General features: G+C 34.4%; 3 protein-coding genes across 3 annotated transcripts; 1 reads left to right on the top strand and 2 right to left on the bottom strand.

Moving 5' to 3' along the window:
* Positions 1–807: 807 nt before the first annotated feature.
* Positions 808–5,913, bottom strand: LOC144434606 (homologous-pairing protein 2 homolog). The gene is made up of 8 exons (XM_078123080.1): positions 5,784–5,913; positions 4,788–4,882; positions 3,888–3,977; positions 3,158–3,269; positions 2,716–2,786; positions 1,766–1,894; positions 1,475–1,534; positions 808–972 (listed from the first exon to the last, which is right to left on the bottom strand). Exons 1-8 carry the CDS (start codon positions 5,806–5,808, stop codon positions 916–918), a joined length of 639 nt encoding a protein of 212 aa, XP_077979206.1. The 5' UTR covers positions 5,809–5,913; the 3' UTR covers positions 808–915.
* A 575-nt stretch (positions 5,914–6,488) lies between these two features.
* Positions 6,489–17,047, top strand: LOC144434165 (SWI/SNF-related matrix-associated actin-dependent regulator of chromatin subfamily A-like protein 1). The gene is made up of 14 exons (XM_078122620.1): positions 6,489–7,284; positions 7,600–7,650; positions 8,047–8,224; positions 8,771–8,921; positions 10,079–10,306; positions 11,344–11,484; positions 11,641–11,772; positions 12,234–12,317; positions 13,019–13,089; positions 13,523–13,622; positions 14,018–14,200; positions 14,639–14,739; positions 15,406–15,493; positions 15,993–17,047. Exons 1-14 carry the CDS (start codon positions 6,489–6,491, stop codon positions 16,461–16,463), a joined length of 2,775 nt encoding a protein of 924 aa, XP_077978746.1. The 3' UTR covers positions 16,464–17,047.
* A 258-nt stretch (positions 17,048–17,305) lies between these two features.
* On the bottom strand, positions 17,306–22,848 carry LOC144433679 (cytoplasmic 60S subunit biogenesis factor ZNF622-like). The gene is made up of 7 exons (XM_078122029.1): positions 22,699–22,848; positions 21,667–22,191; positions 21,085–21,276; positions 20,348–20,510; positions 19,763–19,953; positions 18,803–18,952; positions 17,306–18,484 (listed from the first exon to the last, which is right to left on the bottom strand). The coding sequence occupies exons 2-7, from the start codon at positions 22,175–22,177 to the stop codon at positions 18,357–18,359; spliced, it is 1,335 nt and encodes a 444-aa protein (XP_077978155.1). The 5' UTR covers positions 22,178–22,191; positions 22,699–22,848; the 3' UTR covers positions 17,306–18,356.
* Positions 22,849–22,938: the final 90 nt, after the last annotated feature.

Consider the following 22,938-nt stretch of genomic DNA (forward strand, 5'->3'; position numbering starts at 1 on the left):
TAGAGAGCTTGAGAGAGTAACACCAAGACAAGTATCTGGGCTAGGTCTTTTCATGATGCTGCAAACACGATTATGAATACAAGAATGAAGATTTTGTGGATACAAACTATGGAATGCATCACTCTTATGCTACATGTTACTAACTCTAGCCAGGTTTGATGCAATAATTGGGGTTAGTTTGGGCCAGCACCATTATCATGTTACTACAGAGAAATAAAGCTATACACAAACTAACATAGACACGAACTAAAACTATATTTAATTGTTATATTGCATGCGGTAGATTACACAAGTGGGTGATAGCAATGTCTTGTTATGTAGATATAATGACCTTGTAATCAAGATAATGTAAACACTGAATGAGGTGAATTGAATGTGTGGCCACTTGAGGAGAACATACTGTCAGAAACACCATCTTTATACTATTGAGTGTACACAGATGTCAATTTACACTTTATATAAACATTCTGCAATACTACTTTTAGTTTGTGTTTATCTTATTTTGCTAATAGCATGATTTCCACAGTGTGTTCATTATTCCACAGTTACTTCAGTCAGAGTCATAATTGAGTGTACATCCAAAATCCAATTCATTACATTGACACAAAATGATTGACAGCAATGATGAAATCATTGGTTATATTTATTAAAAATAGTTACCAATAAACATCACAAAAACAAAATGACACATCAGTCACAATATCGTCTATGGAATAACTCAGCATGTCATCTCATAATGAACTATATACATTTTCTAATGTCATAGTATACTATTCAGATATCTGGACTAGTCAGAAATGTACAGGATTATTTTTGTTTTGTTATACCATGGTGAAAATAATAAAGAAATACAACAGAATGCTTGTACTACTTTTTCCCTGGTATACAACAATAGTGGTTGTCATCGATGACAAGCTAAATATCTGGTGGTTTTACATTGTACTCTTCGTCAGTTTCAAGGCCAATATCTTCCTAAAAAGGAATGAAAAATACAGATACAAGAAATTGTGATATACAAAAACTGGACAGATTATACACATGGAAGACATGATATGGTAAGTACTATTGAGTGTACTGTAAGAAATTCAAGTTGTTTTATCTAAAGTAGTTTTTTATCATTTATTCAAGAATGGTATGTTCTGAAAAAAAAATTGACAAGACTTGTTATAGAGAAGTTTTCTTACTTAATTGTGTAAATGTCAAGTTTTGAAGTTTAGAGTTATGACATTTTTGTGTGCTACAAATATCTATCCTATTCATGCCTTCAATTGTTACCAAGCATAAATACAATGTCTGTATGCTATGACAGCCATATATTGCTATCATGTTATGTATTTATGTCTTTATACCTACAAGTGTTATCAAAGATGAATACAATGTCTGGTAGGTATAGAAGCAATGTCTAGCTATCCTGTACTTGGTTTATACAAGTTGGTGTAATGTTTTATCATGTTATAACTTAACATATACTTACAAACAACTGCTTCTTGCTTTTAGGATAACCCTCAAGTATTGCATTTGTGATTTCTGTGGCCTGTTAACAATAAAAGGAATCATGAGTGTAAATTTAAAAAAATTGTTTAGTGTTACACACTCTCCTTCCAACAACAACAACAACAACAACAACAACAACAACAACAACAACCACCAATGTACTAGTATATAATTTCAACTAATGTTCACTGATTGGCTGGAATCTACTGTAAATGCTGGCCACTCTAACCATTTTACTACACTATCATAAATACATGACATTAACTCTTACCATTCGTTTCCTTTTTCTCCATTCTTTGACACAAGTTTTGTGATCTTTGTAAATTCTGTCCTTTTCAACTGGAGATACATGATTGTCTGCTGATTTCAGTTTTTCCAGTCTCTCTTTATTTTTCTGACACTGAAAGTTGGAAAATAAGAAAGAAAGAAAAAGAGGTGAAATCCAAATGACACTAACTAATTTCAAAGTTACTGTTGAAAGTTTATATTTCACACTGAAGGTATAAACTTTCTGACTTTTTAAACCAAAGGTAATGTCTTCAGTATGAAATATAAAGTTTCTAGTAAAGGTTTGATGACAAGTAGATGAGTTATGAAATACAAAAAAAAGGAATTCCATTCCCTTTTATAACAACAAACAAGTTCGGTCACTGAATCTCGTGTTTGAAACTTTCTACATGTTCTTGGTTCAGAGTTTGTAGACGAAGTGAAATGCTTGAATTTGAAATGTACATTTTCCATGAAAATTCTTGACACAAAGAAATTATCTGGTCACCATTTGCTGTGCTATGCAGCAATGTTTCATACACATACTCTAACACTGGTGCAAAGTGATATTAAATGTACCCTAGTTATTTCGGATTATCACTGTTGTTCCCTGCTAAATGGTGCAAGGTATGAAAATCTGAATTTTCAAAAGCTTCGCAAAAACACTGTTACTGTAGTGTTTATTCATTTTGTTTTGCAAAGTTTCCAGCGCTGAAGAGTAAATTGTCTACCAAAGATCTTGGCAGGACTTAAAGAAAATATTGGGTGATTGACTTCTGAATTCTGTAATTGTAATCATACTAAATGATGTGTTGTCAAGTAGACGTCTCAGACTAAGATTAGAAGTTTCTTGTAAAGAGACAGTTTTCTAAGAGATGCCATACTATTTATCACTGATTAGACCAACTGTGTTAAGTAACAGGTAAGTATAGGATTAATGTAGAAAATACATACCTCTTTGGTTACTTGGGCCAGTCTCATCTTGGCATCTTCTGTTGTCATTGCATTATTTAAACCATGAAGCTCTGAATAGAAGAAGAACAAAGGTGAAGTTCACTCATTCTCATATGCCCCCCCCCCCCCCCCCCCCCCCCAACTATGAAACGCATTGCCAATTGACATTCGCCAAGCCTCTAGCCTGGATTACTTCAAAACAAAACTGAAGACTTATTTATTCACCAAAGCATACGGTGTGCCTTAGAGAACATTGCTCTGGAAATCTGTGCTATAGAAATTTGATTGATTGATTGATTGATTGATTCAAAGGTGACACAGATATCAATATTGTACCAGAAGTCTACTTGCAATAGACATCGACCAATGCACTTTATCAAAAATTATAGTGCTAATTTTCAAGTTTCAAATAAGATTTAGTTACTTTCTTTTTACAACTTACCACTATCTAGACGTTTACATTCAGTTTGAGTTTGGGTTACTTTGTCATTCAGTTGTCGTATTTTTTCTTCCATACTTTTTAATTCTGCCTCATCAACAGCGGGAAACTGACTCTGGAATAAAATAAATGAAAACAAAATCATACAAATCAGAAAACAGTACAAAAACTTTTATATCAAAAATTCAAGCCAAACTAACATTTTCACCTTTGGTAGAATTTGGCTTGAATTTTTGATATCAAAGTTTAAGTGCTGCTTACTGTAATTAATATTTACTTATCATTGTCTATAATAAAAAATGATGTTTTCTTATAGACAGTTGGACTGTAAGATACATCCTGTCACTCCACCCCCGACAGCCTTGCTCTCTAGCTCTGTGACACTCAGAGAGGGATTGGCCATTGTGTGAAGGTGCCCTAACATGGCATACCTTACACAGAATCTGATTATAAATTAACTTAAAAAGTAGGAATATGGACTTGTACTCAATCTTTACATCATAAGCATACCTGATATGAACTTACAAAATATACACTGTGGCAAGCCAAAAGTGATCTGAACCAACTTGTACATGCATGATAATGGTGCAAAGATATGCTAATATGGTAATCTTCATACATTCAAGGTTCACACACACACACACACACACAAACTGTGGATGACTCTTTGGTTGTAAGTAATGACAACAAAGAGAACAAAAATCACTGGTATGTGTTTTTCTAAATGTCCTACCTGGTCTGGTGCATAGACTTTCTGTTTACCATAGACCTTTTCTCTAATCTTGCCTTCCTTGGCCAAGTCTTCTAATACTCTGACTACAGACTGTAGATAGTATACAGTGTATGTTTAATATTAGGATAACATAGTAGCTAAAAAGATACTCGCCTTTTTATCAACATTGAGACCCTACACACAATTAATATTTAGTGAAAGCAAAAACTTGTTCCCCAGTCTGATGTTCTGACTTGGTCACATGACTCATCACTGGAATCATGTGACAAAAGAATGGAATCCAGATGTGTGAAAGTTGAAAAACACCCCTGCCTGGATTGAGATCAGCTTCAGACTTTCTCAGACCGCTTCCTTTACACGGCATTCAACCAACATTGGTCCTTGTCAAATACTTTAATGTTGTTTTCAAAGTTCACATACAGTGTAACATGGCAGACGGTGTTGACCTGGACATTTTCAAATGAGGGTCCAGTCAATGAAGCTGCACAAAAGAATGCAGGCAGCAAAGTTTGTAATTGTAGTATACATAATATTGTTTGTAACTTCCCTCTGCTGCATTGCTAACAGCACCGTGTACTAAACACTGAATCTTGTACGTAATACAAAGTAAAAGAAGAAGGTATGTATCAGTCTTGCTATATCCACTGACTGTGGAGTAAATATTTTCAATACCAAATTACTAGCAGACTATAGGATATGTCATGTTGCTTTGCCCTCACCGGCCTCCTTGGTTGACCGATGTATGAGGGTGCCCCATCATGGCGTATCTTACAGACTAAATTACTAGGTAATCTGGTATTAAAATGATGGCATCTCTGACACTTAATTCAATAAAAAAAAATTAACCAGCCCCTTCAAAAGTAAAACATATCAGACTAGGATACAAAAATTCCTACTTACAGTTTTGCCATATTCTTTATGAAGGTTACTAAAAATATCCACAGCACTGTATGGTCTGTTCTGTTCATTCAGATATTTCATTACTGCTTTAGCAGCTGAAAAGAGAAAAGGAGAATGTTTATATGAAACTGGTATGTGCATATGTATGACGTATAAAAGAAATAAATTATATAATTAAATTTTGTTTGGAATAGAACAATTACTAAGCAATATTAAAGTCATATGAAACTAAAGAAAAATAAAATAATTCATAGTTCTTTCTAATACATAGACATTTCTTTGTGAATCTTTTGAAATACATACATAGTACCAATACATAAGAAATATGACACTGCCATCCTCAAGAGTCAAAATCTTGTTCTTTCTTGCTAAGAATTTTTCACCAAATGTAAGTAGAAAGAAATCATGGTTTACAATGTAATGAAATGGTAAAATATAAACATTGCAAGATGTAAAGAGACTGCAATTAACACTTTAAATAAACAGTGACACATTCCCAGTGAAATGACATGAAATGTACTAAAGCAAAGTGTCGTCATTGTCACAAATCTATAAATCTACTATTGAATATTGTACAGAGTGTGTGATTTTCATTACACATGATCACACTCTGTCAAGCATAGGAATTCGAATCAATTTGTATGATCTTTTAAAATAATGCAGTTATTGTAGAGTAAGTCCATAGGGGCGTGTAATATTTCTTAGATTGTTGTTTTCCTGGTCTACAGGCTAAATATAACAACCTTTTGACTATATATTCCTACATGTAACGAAAAAACACCTGTAAGGAAAGTAGTGTTCTTTCTACTAGTAGTATAGAGATTTATACATTTATAGCAGCAGGATTCATACGATATTTTCTTAAGAAAACGATAATCTGAGCAATAATACGTGCCCCTGTGAGTAAGTCGACTTGATTCAAGTGCCTCGCCTCTGCTGTCATCAGGGTGAAGATCAACTGAAGAGCGACACTTTATAAATCAATGAAAACATTACCGTCAGCATCTTTCGACTTGCTCATCTTGATATACGGTGAACTGATAGTGTTCTAGAAGTATGTTTAACGGGAAATGTTGACCGATTTCAATCAAAATTTTCCTTCGCCAGCACACTGTTTACGTTTTGTGTCCTACCATCTTGAAGATACGCGCCACTACCGTGAAATAAAAGACATTGCCTTTGATTGGCCGATATTTCAAACTTTTTATTTATCAATGATTGTCATTGGACAAGCTCGTCTACCCACAATTCTCCTTTGCATAGGTGGAATAGTCCAAAAATGGCTGCAAATCACTAGAACTTAGCTGACGATTGCAGTTTTTATGAGTTTCAGTGAGTATGCACCACATTATCTTTGTGAAGTATAAGGACCATTCCAGTCGAACTCTTTCGATTCAATGAATAGCAATATACTGACTGAGTGTAGACATTTCTTATCCGAGACCACAGTGCGGTGTTGACAGAAGTCACTACAAGCACTTCCTGGTCGCAAGACCGCGAATCTTACACATGACATGTAATGTGTTATCCACCGATGTGTCAACTGATCTTCTCATGAATATAACTGCTGATGTCATAGTATGTAATCAGCTGCATTTAATGCACTGTTGGAGCTGACTCCTGGTAACAACGGTGTGATTTGATGATATCAAGCCACTCAATATTGTAAACATAATTTAGAATAATCTGATAAATGTCATGATGTCTACGGTTGGTGGACTGTCCAAAGAACAGTTACAACGTATTGAAGAGAACAAGAGGAAGGCGCTTGCAAGACGAGCAGAAAAGGCGCAGCAGCAGCAGCAGCAACAACAACAACAACAACATATTCATCATCCTCAAAAGACAGCAATTCAACAAACAAATCAGAGACAACAACAACAACAACAACATCAGTCACATCACGTTTCTCGGCCACTCTCCTCAGGTCAACTGAGGTCAACAGGTAGTGGGAGTCCACAAAACAAAATTAAAGTATCTACAGTTAGCAGACAATTCACTACTAGTACTACTTCATCATCAACAACAACAGTAAAACATGTTTTTCAAACTAAACAGGATGATCCACTGTCAAAATTTTCAAGTTCTTCACAATTTACCAAACCAAAGGAAGGCAATGGCATTGTATCAAAAGCATCCAACTCTTGCAAAAACACTTCACAAACTGTGGTGGAGAAACAGAGAACAGACAGTTCTGTAGCTAAAATGGGTATTTTCAGTGGCTCAAAGAGTTTTTACTCAAGTAACAAACCAAATGGAAATACTTCCCAGTCAAAACAAAGCCACTCTACATCAGGATGGCAAAGTAGTAAAACTGGTAGCAGAAGAAAAGATGTTAATGATCCCCCCGTCTCTCCACCGCCAACATTGACATCAGTTCTTGGTAAAAGCCTTACAGGAGACTGTGAATTGATAAGTAGAGACAGATTTGTTGTCAATGCTGGTTATAACTCACAGCTGATTGAAGCTTTCAAATCTATGGATAGCAGATCATATGGTAAGGATGGAAACTTACTTGTTCTTGCCAGTTATTTGTAACAATGGATTTCATGTCATCTGAAGATTATCAGACACAGATCATAACTGGTGGTCATTAATCCATGACTGAATTTATAGTGAATATCACCAATATGTTGGCTAGGTTTAGCAGAATTTGGCGTCAGTACTATGCTGGTGACTCAATATTAACTGTATAAATTCGTTAAGAATGTTTAAAACAACGTACAGCAATTCAAAATGGTGATTGTATTCATATCAGGTAAACTAAGAAAAGTGAAATGTTTTATTTATAATCAAATTGTTTTATTTACAGATGCTACCACTAAAAAGTGGAATTTTGCTTTGAAAGATTACAGCAAACTGAGTAAGTGTTTTTATAATTAATATATTTTAAAACCAATTATGAAAGGTGATAGTATAGGAAGTTGTCCCATCCCAGGACAATCCATATATTAGTAGCATTAATATTTGCTATCCAATCACTGGCATTGATTGCGATTTTCAATGACGCCTTCTGAAAGCTCTTCCGGTTTTCAAACATTTATCTTTTTTGAAGACATGTTTTTTTGAAACCTATTGTCTATAATGCCAATAGCCAACCAAGTTTCTATTTGCATCATATTCAATCTATCTGCACTTCTATAGTGGTATGAGAGGGAAAAATCAACAAAATGATGAGCACATGTACATCTGTACCACAAAGTGACAATACATGTATATCCCATTATACAAAGCAATTTGATGCATTTTTTTTTGATAGTGGAAATAGTGAAATCTACTCCTGTACAATTAGAAGCATTGCCCAATGCTGTACTCAGAGGATTCCATGCTCAGCTGAAAGGCAAGGTTGTACCAAGACATATACCAGAACATAACCTAAACAACGTAGACTGCAAACTAGTGGAGTCTCTGATGGAGTTTCAAAGAGAAGGAGTCAAGTGAGTTTATATTTCTCAGTGTCTATTGGATCACAACCAATCTCTTGTTCAATCTCTTAAACCATTGAATAGTCATGAATGTCAGGTAACTTTTCAGTGTAAAACACATTTACCCCGTAAACAGTAAACAATCTCATTACCAAATACAACATGACTTGAATAAAGACAACATCATATTTTTTAGTTCCATAAAATAGAGTGCACTATTTCACCTCTTTTTATGAGTGCATGTGGGAAGCCAATTTCTAATGCATTTTTATGCAAATGGAAATAAAATTATATTATTATTATATTTGCAACTTTATACTTTCCCAATTTTGCCAGCGTTTCAATCCTAGGTTCTTTCATCATTGGTTTTGTCAGTGGTTTTGTCAGTGGAGCCATAAGGAATATATAGGATTATTCATTTATTCAGAACCCACGTTTTCTATAGCTCTACCCGACAAGTGTTCTTCATACCTCCTAATCCAAACTGGGCCTTTATTGTAGTACTTTGTCTCTAGAGGGCGGTGTTTATATAAGATGTGTTTCTTTCTATGTTCTCAGTTTTGTGATATCCCGTCATGGCCGGGCTTTGATAGCTGATGACATGGGACTTGGTAAAACTATACAATCTATATGTATAGCATGTTACTACAGAACAGAATGGCCTGTATTAGTAGTTGTACCATCATCAGTCAAGTTAACCTGGGCTGAGGTAAATATCTACGTTTACCTTATTTACATCTTCTTCTTTTTTCTTTATTACCTACTTATTAAATTTTACATTTGTAGGCAAAATAAAATAATACATGTTTTGAGGTATAAAAGGAGACCAGAAAAATTGCTACTTGCTAATCAAGTCTGTCTCCTTAGACACTGTAAATAAAATTTATGAATAAATACATGACAAAGTATAAAGAGGACAGTGAAAAAAACCAACCTAAATATCTATGAAAATATATATATTGTACATCAACATGAGTTGCAGTATATTCACATCAGGTGAAGAAAATCTTTTAGTGAGTTACGAAAAACATTCCTTGATGATTTGGACCTAACATTAAGAGGTAAGTTGTTCCAGTGTATAGCTCCTTTGTTTGACATTGTAAATTTACCTATTTCAGTGTTTATCCTTGGGATTGAAATATCTGTAGCTTTGTCACCACACAGTGTCAAAAAGGATAGGAAAAGAAGACAAATATCTACATATACATGTACATAATTAGCTTAGTCACACACAGTGTCAGAAATATTGTGAATTTTTGGCCAAATTTTTTTTATCAAGACTGTAGTTTCCTCTATTGCATATTATATTCTTGTAATTCATTCAATAAAGAAGAAGCATAAGTGCTTTGACAAGTGGTGTATTCATACATTTTCCATGTTAAAAATTTAGTATGTACTACATGTATTTTATAAATAAATTATGTACTACCTGTATTATATTAATATTTCATATATGTACAGTGTACAGATTTGTGATTCAAAGATGAGATCCAACGTCATACGATACTATGCTGAGACTATCATCAGAATTGTAGAAAGATAATAAACACTCAAATACCACCAGCCATAACATATGTACAAGTAAACAATATTTAACCCTGGATTTAAAGGATACCATCATTCTGTAAATAGCTGACATCAATACATGAGTTAAAAAAAGAAACCAAATTTAATTTTGTTGAAATTCTACTTCAACACTACTATTTTAGGTCATTATCTGTCTCATTCTCATATTCATCTGATTTGTTAAAATCTTGTTTCATGTTTTAGACTTTTATACAAATTATTGAAAATTCTGTTTCCATACTCCTATTTTAGGCTTTCATCTGAATTTGTTAAAATTCTGTTTTCATACTTCTGTTTTAGGCTTTCATACGATGGGTGCCATCATTAGATCCACAACGTATTAATGTGATTGCTAAGAGTAAAGACAGTGCCACATCAGGTTTAGTAAACATTATTAGCTATGATATGATGACAAGAAAAGCTACAGAATTGAAGTCAAAACGATTCCAAGTCATTATCATGGATGAATCTCATTCATTGAAGAATTTTAAAACTGCCAGAACAAAAGCTGCCATGCCACTTTTAAAGGTAACATTCTCTGTATTTAAAGTTGTATATGTATTTCATATGCCCATGGTGTTTATTCAGTAGAACGCTTGTGTATGTCTTGTGAAATAAGACTCAGCATGATATGGTCGAAGAAGTGATATTATTGTGGAAAGCAAGCTATCAGATATCTAAGATGGACACAAAGAAAAGTTTGTTTTTGCATGTGATAGAACCATAGATTAAACAAGTGGATGATAGTGATTCTTTGGTTCTGTGGATACATTTACCCTGTGATAAAGATAATGTAAACACTGAATGAGGTTTAATGTGCAGCCACTTCAAGAAAACTTACTGTCAGACATGCCATCTTCCTGTGAGTGTAGTCCGTTGCTAGCTTATATAAAAGCGCCACAATAATAATTGTAGTTTGTGTTGTGTTAACTTTTCGATAGCTGATTTGCCACTAGCATATAATTTTGTAACCCATGATATTATCTTATTTCACAATTCAAGGATGCAGGGAATTTTGTAACAAGTAAAAAACAGAGTAGTGTGCAGCCCAGCTGTATTTCTCATCAAGTACATGAATTCATCATCTAGTCAAGTAAAGAGAAAAATTATAAACTTTTGATAAACAAGATGAGAGATAATTTATGAATATCTTGAAAATGATGACAGCGTATGGAATAATGACGGCAGAGAATTCTGTATGTGTACCTGGTATTGATAATGAATTCCTGTATAAAGTTAAAAAGGAAAAACAGCACTGTGAGGAGAATGGTTTGATCATATATTTTGGAACACTAGAAGTCAGGTGAAAATAGCATATAGACTTGGCTGTCAGATTCGACATACTGGCTTCTACTGGCAAATGACATTGTCATTCCAGATAGCCAAGTACCTTGGCCAGATGCAAAAGACTTGACATACTGACACCATATGTATTGCTATGGCTACCAAGTCAAGATTTTACCCAATATGATGTTCTATGATTGTTCCCAAAGCACAAATTAAAACGCTGTTTCAGGTAGTATACTATTGAATTAGGTAACATTTCATGTTGTCTATCCTTGCAGGCTGCTCCTCGTGTTCTCCTGTTATCTGGAACTCCGGCATTGTCCAGACCATCAGAACTGTATACACAAATAGCTGCTATAGATTCTAAACTTTTCCCAACATTTCATGACTTTGGTGTCAGATACTGTGCTGGTCACCAGGTAAGGTGTAACACATCATTGTAAACATGTGTTTTTGGGTTAGCTGATACAGAGAAATATCTCTGTTAATGATGTCTGACTACACTAATGTTTGTGCATATGAATTTCCATTTGATATTTTGATAATATTTATGAAATATGTGTTGCATTGTACAGAATCCATGGGGATGGGATTACTCTGGTTCATCCCATATGACAGAACTACAATTACTACTGGAGGAAAGAATCATGATTCGGAGGTTAAAGGTCAACGTGATGTCACAGCTTCCTTCTAAGACAAGACAAATGGTAGGTTGGAATATTCATTTCAAAGTAGTTTTGTGAGTCAGATATCATCACTGTGACTGCTATGATAACTTTACACTGGTTTTCAAGTTAGTGAAATATTGGTAAAAGTTAACCCAAAGCAGTGTTGTTACATGTAAGTGCCTTGTAAGTTGTAGGTGATGAGGAGTAATTTGTATTCAAGTTTGTAATGGACAGGTATCCAGTGAAGAGCAGAGAATGAAGTGATATAATCTGTTTTCTTTGTGCATAAAGCAAACCTGGCTGCTGCATATTCTGGGCATATTTGCCAGTATATTGAGGGCAGTGAGCAATTAGACTCCAGCAGAGGATGTAGTGTTTAAGGTATACTGTGTTGGATGGAGGAAGGATTTTCTCTGCCCGTAAGAGTCAAATTCTGGAAAACAATTTTTATGAAGTATACAGGTAAATCTAATTTCACATGATTTTTCTTTTATTTACAGATTGTAATGGATCCTGGTGTGGTGAAAACTAACAGTCAGTCACTGAAAGCTGCTGCCAAACAAATGAACAGGGCTGCAATGAATGTAAGACTTCTCAGTTCTGTTATGGTGAAAACGTCTAAGTCTTAATTCACTTTTAGAAATTATGTCAGGTGATGAAACAGAAAAAAAAAACACTTCCTAGAGTTTTTCAACTTGTTTCACTACTCAAAAGATGTAATAAGTAATTATAAGACTGTAAAATAAAAAGCTCATCCCTAATTTTGGTGAAGTCTCATAAGCATTGTCAGCAAGTCACAACAAAGGTGTGATCATGAAGAATGTCCAAATCTTGGATAAAGAAGACTAATTGAATGTGTATGCGTAGGTTTAAGGAAGCTACCTGGAAGCTAGAAATATCCACCAAAGGGAGCCAAATCAAAATTGGGATGCCAGCATCAAGATCCCAGCTGTGTTACTCAAGCTTGTTTCACATGTCTCTCCTCACACATGTGATAATAGTCAATTGTAGTAAACCCCCTTACAATGATGACGAGACATCAGGAAAAATCATTGATTCACTTCCAACAAATTTTTTGACTGTGTCCATAGAAACTTTCACTTGTAACTCCAAACCCAGAGTCAATGAACATCCAATTTTGTATGTTGTATACATAGTTTATATTGCATTCATTCTTGAGATGCTACTGTACCAGTGATATGACTGGTCACATGACTTGATTTCTGAGTACTTTGCATACCTGTTCTCAAATTTTCTCAAAAAGTCTTTTCTTTTAAATTTATAGAAAAAGGAACAGAGAGGAGCTCTTTTACAGTATTTCAGTGAAACTGGAGCTGCTAAAATACCAGCTGTCAGGTCAGTATATGTGTGTACTCGTATTTACTGTGATTTCTCCATGTACTCCTGTATATTCCACATATTTACATAGACTTGGTGATTTTATGTGTTACTTCTAGATTGTCTTAGTTATATTCAGCTGATGCAACATATGCACTTTAGATTTACAAATTTAAAGCAAAACAGATTCATTAAGGTAGCGTTCCAATTTCTCTTAAAATCTAAGTTTTTCAAATCTCTCCAAACATTGCAATATGAAAGCTTGTTGTTGGTTCTTTTGAAATAATGAAAGAAATTTTAGGGTTCACTATCTTGTTTTCATGGAAATCGAGTCTTGTATTTCCCCATAGAATTTCATGTAACACTATATACGGCAGCCATATTGGATTGTAATACTAGTATGTCTATCATTCAAATTAAAGGTGTGTTCTCTCCATATTTTTACTTCCAGTGGCTACATTGCTGATCTACTAGACAGTGGTCATAAATTCCTTGTCTTTGCTCACCATCAGATAATGCTGGATGCTCTAAGTGAATATCTAAACTCTAAGGTAACTAGCAGAGTTTCATTATACAACTTTGGCAAATCTATTTGTGTGTGTATTTAGCCCATAGAAATAATACTAGTCTGAAATGTCATTAAATATGGCTTTATGTACATGTACATACAGCCAGATTCATAGTAGAAGTATTACTCAAGGTGAAGAGTTAGTCTGATGAAGTATGTCAAACTCTGATTTCTGAAACTCTAATCTCTGTTATCTGAATAGAAGAAAAAAGAAAAGAAATTTTTTTTAAAACATTACTAAGAAGCTTAGCAACACTTTACCAAATGTAAGATACTAGTATTCAAATACCTGTGCTCATAAACTTTATGTACATGTTTTTGTTAGTTCTTCTTGGTAGAAATTTGAATTTATTCTGACTTTTTCTCCTAAATCATTAGGGCTATGGTTATATCCGTATTGATGGTAGCACATCTTCAGACAAACGTAAACAATACTGTGATAAGTTCCAGGCTGATGACAATTGTCAAGTAGCAGTGTTATCCATCACTGCAGCCAGTACTGGTCTTACACTACATGCTGCAGCACTCGTTGTATTTGCTGAACTTTTCTGGAATCCTGGAGTAAGTGTCATCAAATTGTCAATATCCTTGTTTTGTCAATAGTATGGTAGAACTCCATGATGTGTAAGTGTCAGTGTGATGTATTCAACATTTCCATGAGTGCTTGTTCTCTGTAGCCAGACTTTCACAAACATTGCAAGTGAAAGTATGACAATTAAAACCATAAGCATGAGTGCTAGGGGGTAGTACCCACACTGACATTCATGCAGGATGGGGTTCTGTTATTATTAAATATATTTATCCAAAACAGTAATTCATTAAAAATACACCTGTGTGTTTATGTGATTTCATACATGGAATGATTGCTTCCACGCAATTTTTTTTCTCCCCAAAATTTCAATTTTAACTTTGGTATAATAGTACATTTCAATGTAGAGTGAAAAGGCTTGAAGTAAGCAGTTATCCCTTGTTATAAATTATCATACTCTATATACTCAGGTGCTTGTCCAAGCAGAAGATCGAGTGTACAGAATTGGTCAGAAAAACTGTGTAAATATTCATTATTTAGTTGCAAAGGGAACTGCAGATGACTATATATGGTAAGTGTTGCCGGGGTAACAAATGTTTGAACCTAAACAGGTGACTAGATGGTGAGAGAGTAGCAGGGACAAAAACCATGAAATAGTTTATCAAAAATCTTCAGTTCAGCGTGACAAAAACACTTGACAAAAACTTGTCATAATGAACAATATTAGCTGTACATGAGCTCACATAAATTTTCCCCCATCATACTTTATTTTAGCAGTTTGGGTTTACATTATAAACTCCTATTTACTGTAATAAGTTCCCACCCACGATTATGATAATATTGGCGTAAATTTGTATGCAAGAGTTTGATTTTCAAAAGAAAAACAAAAATAAAGTTTAGATTACATTAGATTTTAGAATATGTAACATAATTTGCCTTTCACTGAACTGTCACTGTTTGAAATGAATTGTGTCTTTAGAAAATACACAAACAATGAAAATTAAAAAACGTGCATGTAGCAATAGTGAAATGTAAAATGATGATATGAACTCTCTAAATCTAAAACATGTGACAGTGTGTGAAGGAAATAAAGATAAATAAAGGAAATCTAGCCATATTCCTACATAAAAGTCTAATCAGATTGGTAAAAAATACACTACAATGATCTGTTAAACCACAGTGGTATGTATTTGTGTCACATCACGTAAATACATGTACTTAATTTTAAATTCAATAGGCCATTGGTACAAGAGAAGTTGAATGTTCTTAGTAAAGCTGGACTTACTAAAGATGACTTCTCAGAAGCACATACAAAGTCATTGAAGGTAAGAGTTTCTGAGATATCCAGTGTTTCACCTTCAAGCTAACTATTATTGGTTCAATACAGCAATTCTACATACAGCTGAAGGAGATAGAATTTGAAAGAGAAATTTTGGATGGGAAAAGTTCAGCCATACTTATTTCTGCCTTTTAATAGTACACTTGTATTGATTACTGCCATACTTATGAATTTGGGTGATAAAATAGCACCTTGGTAACTTTATTCAATTTTGAAGTCTTGTGAAGAAGCCCTACTCCACTTGACATGTGTTCAGCCATTTTGGGGATTTCCTGTAAGGGTGTATCAGAAAACACTGTGATGACATCACATAGTCTTAAGATGTCCAAACATGACTGCTTCTACTACAGTACACTGTATGTTTAAATCATTATCTAAACCACATAGGAAGGGAGATACACTGTACATACTACAGTATACAGTATTTATATCCCATTGAATACTTGGTGTAACTATTTAATACAAGTTGTGTTTTGTCTATACAGGACCCTAAACAAAAAGACATCCTAAGTTACTTTGAAGAATCCTTCATGGAAGAGGCCAGTGAAGAAGAACTTCAACAGATTGCTGCATTGGAAGCTGCAGCACCTGATGACATTGCAGCATTGAAAACAGCAGGAGGTGATGGGAATGCTGTGGCACTGGAAAGAACAGTCACACATGATAGCAGTGGAAAGGATATTTTGGACATTGATAACACTGTGGTGACAGTCCCTCAGAAATTTGATACTGAAGACCAGATACTAGACAGTGAAAAGGGGACATTTTGTACTACTAGGGACTATCCTAGAGTAAAACACAAACCTAAACGGATAAAGCAGATGACACTTTTTCAGACAACTGGAACTTCGAAGTATGTAAGTGGCTCCTTGTTGGACGATGATGACAGCGATGATGATGAGGATGATGATGATGATGAAACTGGACCAGTTATCAAAAGGGCAAGGAAGAAGTAGCACTTGTGTAGATATATTAAATGTAAATATAGCAGTATGTAATACTGTGGAAAACAAGCTATGAACAAGCCAAGACAGACACAAACTAAAACTAGTGTTGTTGCATGTGGTAGATTACATAAGTGGGTGATAGTGGTGTCTTGGGTATGTGGCTGTAATCACCCTGTAATCAAGATACTGTAAACAGTGAATATGTGACCACTTGAAGGAAACTTGCTATTAGAGACACCACCCAATACTGTGAGTGTAATTATTAAAACTGATGTTACATTACACAAGTGGGTGATATCCATGTGGATAAATAACCCTGTCATCAAGATGGTGTAAACATTGGATGAACTCACATGTTCAGCCACTTGAGGAAAACTTGCTACCAGAGATAATGTAAAATTCAAACCAAGTAACAAGTCTAACACTATTTAGCTAAATATGAATCAAACCAATATCAACACATAAAAATGTATTTTGAAGCTTCTTCTCCTAAGACAGTGAAAGAGTTATGTTGGAATGGTAAGATAGAAACAAATGCAATGTTTCAATCCGTCTACTTCAGACCTTGACCTCAATTTTTTTGATTCTTGGAACCATGAACAATATTATTTATTCTCCATACCTTGTTCTCCTGTTTTGATATTTGAGTGTGCTGTTTGCAATAGAGTGCTTCTATTATGAAATTAGTGAAATAAAGGCCAGCATGCCAGTATCAGGATTCTAACTTCAGTTGTCAAGTAACTATTTCATGCCTTCATTTCTAACTAAATTCACATCTTATCTTATCTTCCACACATTAGTCATTCTCGCATCCAAAATAAAAGATTGAGTACATTCAGCTAATGTGGTTTTATCACAGTTTATTGGTGACATTCAATAGTTTGACACATTATGCTAATTTACTACAATTCTCAATTGTGTGTAGACTCTTCAATTTCTTGGAAGACTTCATGATTGAAATAAAATGTAGGCAAATATAGAGTAATGCTGTTGTCGGACACATGTAGTTGTAGTCAGACATGACATGTCAATATGCAGCAATCAATCACAATCAGTTGGAAGTAATGTATACTCATATGACAGAACCCCATGACATGCAAGTGCAAGTGTGGCGTACTTGAATTATTTGCATGAGTGCTTGCGACAGTACTTTCGTGATGTAGCGAGTGAAGATGCAGTAGAAAACACTGCAAGCACCTGATTTTTCTTTGATATTACTGGTGCTGGTATAATTATGTTATTCTCCAATATTTTTCTTCATTCAGCTGGAAAATACTAGTGACCTAAGTGTTGTCACTACGAGTCTAGTAACTCATAGTGACAAAGGCCCCTTAGGTCACTCATAATTTCCTTGGCTGAACGAAGAAAAAATATTGGGGACTAACATCCAGTTATCTGAAATACATACACATGTACATACCGGTATATAATATACTGATGAAACTTATAATACTAAAAATAGTTCATATTAAAAATTACTGCCCCAAATATTTTCCAAGATGGTAAAGACGGGGAAAGTTACTTGAATGTGTAACTTGTGCAGTTTGAATTATGAAAAAATCACAACTCTTGCTTTCATAATGGTATATCACTTTTTTGTTGTTGAGGGCAGAAAGTAAGTAACATGTACACTAGTATCCCAGGAATTGCTATCAAAATTATGGTACTAGTTATTGAAAGTTTTACCAGATCCCCCCCCCCCCCCCCCCCCCCAGCTTTCACTGAGATTGGCTAAACTTAACAAAAACATGGGTCATATATTTCCAAATATATTGTCAGTATATCACAGTGTGCATACAACAGGTCATCATCTTTGTAATAATCTGAAATTTTGACAGTAAAAGTTGTAAGAATCTTGAAACCAAACTTGTAAGGACTGACAGAACAGTTTTGTACCATAAGCTAAAATCTAACTTGTGGTCTGAAGTGTGGCTGGAATTTGTTGGTTTTGACTCCCAAACGTACTTCCTGAGATGCTTTCCATTTTTGAATAACTCGTAGATCTTTGATTTTACGTTCTGCTGCTTCGCCTGTAAAAGACAAAAAAATAAATATATTAAAAACACACGAATACAGAAGAAATAGTGTTGTCACCAAATTGATAATGGTTCAAAGTTATGTCACAATAAAAAAAATGTCTATGAAAGTAGTTACCTCAATTTTTTTGATTCCACAGGTCAGGTAAAAATTTTCAATTTTGTGTCTCAATGAAAGTTTACTTTTCCTAACACATGAATCTATTGGAACCAGACAGAACATTCCTCATGTAACTTATAAACATACTATCTGAGTTGGATATATATTTTTTTTACTTTCTAACATAAAATGTCTCATAGTAGACAGCATACCTGTGGCTCCAGTCCATCCAAGTGCTTTGTATTGTGAAATGACATTACCAAGAATGGCACGGTTCTTGGTATCTGAACCTGCAGTCCTGCGGATTGGTGGCAGATTCTGTTTATAGTATCGCATTAAATCTCGATGTCCCACTCTGGCACCTGAAGAAATAAATGCAAGGTATTCATTACAAAGTTATATCAAATACCCATGGCAACCAGCCAAGCACAGACAGACACACAGACACATGACAGTTATAGTCATATGTATTGTTTTATGAGTGTGTTCCATAAACATTAAAGTGGCCATGTGGATGAAAATTTGGTATCTATTTTGGATTTATTGTTATTTGATAAAACAGCTTGACTATGTTTTTCTACTTGAAAAAATCATGTGAAATAACATATACCAAGTCTATGTTCACAACTCAATAAACTGCAAAACATTAAACAATGTATAAAATGTTTGTTATTATTGTACGTAAAATAACAAACTTTTCACACTTTTTGCATCAGTCTCTTTGCAATGTATTGAGTTATGAACATGGACTTGGTATATGTTATTTCACATTATTTTTTCAAGTAGAAAAACATAGTGAAGCTGTTTTATCAAATACAAATCCAAAATAAATACCAAATTCTCATCCATATGGCCACTTTAAGAGTTTGTACAGGTTCAATTTGATTAAAATCTGATTTAGGAATATGGCTTGGTTTCCTCTTTTTACCTTTATTTCCTTTGTAGAGTCATTTCATTTTGTACTTCTGAGAGTTGTTTCCCAGGAAGAGGCAATCAACTCTAAGAATAACAAAATCAAAACGAAAGTACAGTATTTGAAGGAACTACAGGCAACCTAGCTGTAATCCCCCAGATTTTAATCTAGTTATGACACTTCTGGTGGTACATGTATAGTAAATTAATCAACTTTTGATTTATATGCCATCTAAACAATTTTGACAACATGACCTTACCTGATGGTAAGACTAGTTCTCCATCTTCATTGATATCTACTGACTTGTCAGGTACATCATTATCATTATCATCATCACTGTCTACATCCATACCGTCATCTACAGCACCACTACTACTACTGCCAGCACCTTGTTCTGCTAGTCTAGCTGCTCTTTTAGCTTGACGTTGTTCATAATCTGGATAGCTGCGTCTGTTGGTAAACAGAAATGGTCTATGTCAAGAACTTTTATCTTTATTATTAAGTATTACATCCTGGTGTGTTCTACAGTCAAAATGATTCAGTATGAGTATAAAACCAATTTCTGGTATATAATCAATGGACAAGGATGGCAAACACTTAGTCACACTGGATGGATGTCTTGATGTCACAAGTCCAGTGTAACCAAAGTCAGTGTTGGCTAGTTTGTTCCAGTCTGTGATAGTTCTTGTAAAAATTAGTTCCTGTATATGTCTGTATTGTAGCAAGGTATTTGAAAGCTTCTCAAGTCGTTTCTTGTGTACTTTTCCACATGTTTGGTTTTCCACAGGGTATTATATATAATAGAAAAGAGAATTTCAAATCTATTTTAACAAGTCTGACTTACCTGAAATCATAGAAATCAGAATATTCATAGATAGCATCACCTTCATACAACAGTTTACAATGACCTTTGTCTTTCATATGATTCTGTGCTGCTGGTACTGAATAGAAGGATCTACCTTTCTCATTACACCATAAACACATAAACCCTTCGCCGACTTTCTCACCTACAGTGTAGAAATGTGAAGAGATTCCATCAAATGTTCTTGAGTTTGTTAAAGAAGCAAGGATCAGTCAAAGTACAGTATGGCACTGAAGAGAACAGGAATGGATTGAGTTTGGCAATTATGCAAGACAACACAGCCGGTTCCAATAAAGAGGCTCTTTACATTTTTTGTAAACTAATTGGAACACTCTGACTGTTCACAGGGTTAGGTCTAAACAGAAATGACGTAAGCTGGCAAGATTGTGAAAGCCAATGGTGAAACATTTCAATATAGCAAGACAAACAGAAACAGATTTTTACCTGATTCAATTCAATTCAATTCAATTTAACATTCAATCAATATAACTTTAAAATTTCTTTTTGGCTTTGACCCGAAAAGAGACAAATGCACAATTTACATCCAGATACTCTGGTACCATGGTTACAGCCTGTAACACTGTGAGAATAAGAACTCACAAATGGATTTGAGTGTATGGACTAGTATCATAATCAATAATTGACAACTTGTTATCAATTTATCATCAGAGTTCATGATCACCACACACCCCAATCCTAAATTTTGAGATTTTACGTACCTAAATATCTCATTAACCCTTCCAAGTCAACCATGTATTCAATATTTGGTATAAAGAAACTGTGTTCTTTAGTCATATGTTGTACATTGATTTCAATCGATGAACTTGAATGAGAACAAAATAGACAATCTGTTACTTCAATGGCTTCTCCTTCAACTTCACCCCATGATCCTTCACTGTCTGTGTCCATTTCTGCAAAGAATATCATAGAACATGTATTTAGTTTCATATTTACAGAATGTTTAGGATGAAATTAACAATAGCAATGGTTCCTCCACAAAACTGAAGCTAGAGAGCAAATGTAACAATGTAGTAGGCCCAAAAATGTTGTATGTAATCAGTAAAGTTTTGTTTTGTTTTCAGATAATTAATACATGTACTGGATTATGAAGTATATCTTAAAATTTGTATGATATTAGTAAACGTCTTGATTTCAGATAATTTTCATACATGATAGTTTATACACTATAGTTTACCATTTGACTGATTAAAATGTTGCTCTCCATACTACAAGAACATAGAATGATGATACCTGGATGACATCCATGCTATTGAATTCATTATCAACTTCATATGACTTACCATCTTCTAACTTGGCAGCTTCGTTTGTTTTCATCTTCTTTTTTGTACCCCCAGAGGGCTCTGCACTTTGACCAGCACTGTTTTTGTCTTCAGCTTTGTACCCAGCACGTGCTAGATTAAGAGCGTTTCTCATAGCAACTTCACTGTCCTCGTTTTCAAGGTGTCCTTTCTCAATCTTTTTCTCCATATCATCTTTGATTTTTTTGGTGATCTTTGCTTCTATTTCTTTATGTTTTTTCGATTTCATGTGGTTTTCATAAGCATTCTGTGTGTTGAAATGTTTATTGCATATTTTACACTGAGATGATGTATCTTTTTCAGCTTCTTCACTCTGTGCTCTCTGTGCAAGCACCTTCTGTTGAAAATTTTCAGCAGTAACTGGTGGTAAGTCAGCAACCTTTCTTTTAAGATTGTAACGATGCCAGTCTGACTTATAGTGAGAACGTTGTATCTCGGGACTGGCAAATGCCACACGACAACTAATGCATGTGTACTGAGATGGTGTAGCCATGGTTTACGTTGATCCTGGAAAAAAAGAATTGAAAGTTACTATAACAACTTATGTTATAAACAATGTTAACATGAAATGACAATAGTCACATTTTGTCAGATTACACACCAGATAATCATTTTATTCTCCTGCAACACATATCCCCTTTTAACAAATTAGCATTACTAGTAATGAATCCATGAGGGTGCCCCCATTATATTTTCAATAAATATGAAAATTGAAATGTCTTCTGATATCTCCATTCACTGAGATCAGAAATATTTATATTCCAAGTCCTATCTTTTTAGTCATTTGTGTCAGGGAGTACTATGAATAATGATTATGACAAAGATTTAGAAAATAGGTCTTACAGTTCAGATTTTTTATGAATATCACAAATGTTATGCATATGTACTAGTTAACGAAAAACTGCTGTGTCAGGAACTTCCTGTACAGTCACCAATCTTTACTGTTACTCTTACCATGCCATGTGCCATGATGTTGTGGTCATCATCGAATTATGATAATAAATGTTATATTACCTTATATGAAGAAATGAAATCGGATATTCCCAGTCTCTCCCAATTATAATTTGAGGACTGTCCTCTCCTCTACAACGACTGTCGTTGTAGTGTATCACGATAGTAATGTTCTGGAAACTGGTTGTGCAATGCGTTTATGTATCACAACCCACCTGACCTACTGATTGACCCAGCTTGACCCGAAAGGTTGAGAAACCGGAAGTGTGTTTTGTAATAAAAATAATGGCATTGATACTTTTT

Source organism: Glandiceps talaboti, chromosome 4 (assembly GCF_964340395.1).
Source record: "Glandiceps talaboti chromosome 4, keGlaTala1.1, whole genome shotgun sequence".
Lineage (NCBI taxonomy): Eukaryota > Metazoa > Hemichordata > Enteropneusta > Spengelidae > Glandiceps > Glandiceps talaboti.

Bases quoted from the DNA above. Each gene is read 5' to 3' on its own strand.
- LOC144434606 (XM_078123080.1), bottom strand. From the start codon at position 5,808: ATGAGCAAGTCGAAAGATGCTGACG. The intron at 3,270-3,887 runs GTAGGACATTTA...ATTTTATTCCAG, and splicing joins AAGTCTATGCACCAGACCAG to AGTCAGTTTCCCGCTGTTGA. The intron at 1,895-2,715 runs GTATGTATTTTC...TCCAACTTTCAG, and splicing joins TGGCCCAAGTAACCAAAGAG to TGTCAGAAAAATAAAGAGAG.
- LOC144434165 (XM_078122620.1), top strand. From the start codon at position 6,489: ATGTCTACGGTTGGTGGACTGTCCAAAGAACAGTTACAACGTATTGAA. The intron at 12,318-13,018 runs GTAAGACTTCTC...TTAAATTTATAG, and splicing joins TGAACAGGGCTGCAATGAAT to AAAAAGGAACAGAGAGGAGC. The intron at 14,201-14,638 runs GTAAGTGTCATC...CTATATACTCAG, and splicing joins AACTTTTCTGGAATCCTGGA to GTGCTTGTCCAAGCAGAAGA.
- LOC144433679 (XM_078122029.1), bottom strand. From the start codon at position 22,177: ATGGCTACACCATCTCAGTACACATGCATTAGTTGTCGTGTGGCATTT. The intron at 21,277-21,666 runs GTAAGTCATATG...TATTCTTTGCAG, and splicing joins AGCTGCCAAGTTAGAAGATG to AAATGGACACAGACAGTGAA. The intron at 19,954-20,347 runs GTAAGTCAGACT...GTTTACCAACAG, and splicing joins TCTGATTTCTATGATTTCAG to ACGCAGCTATCCAGATTATG.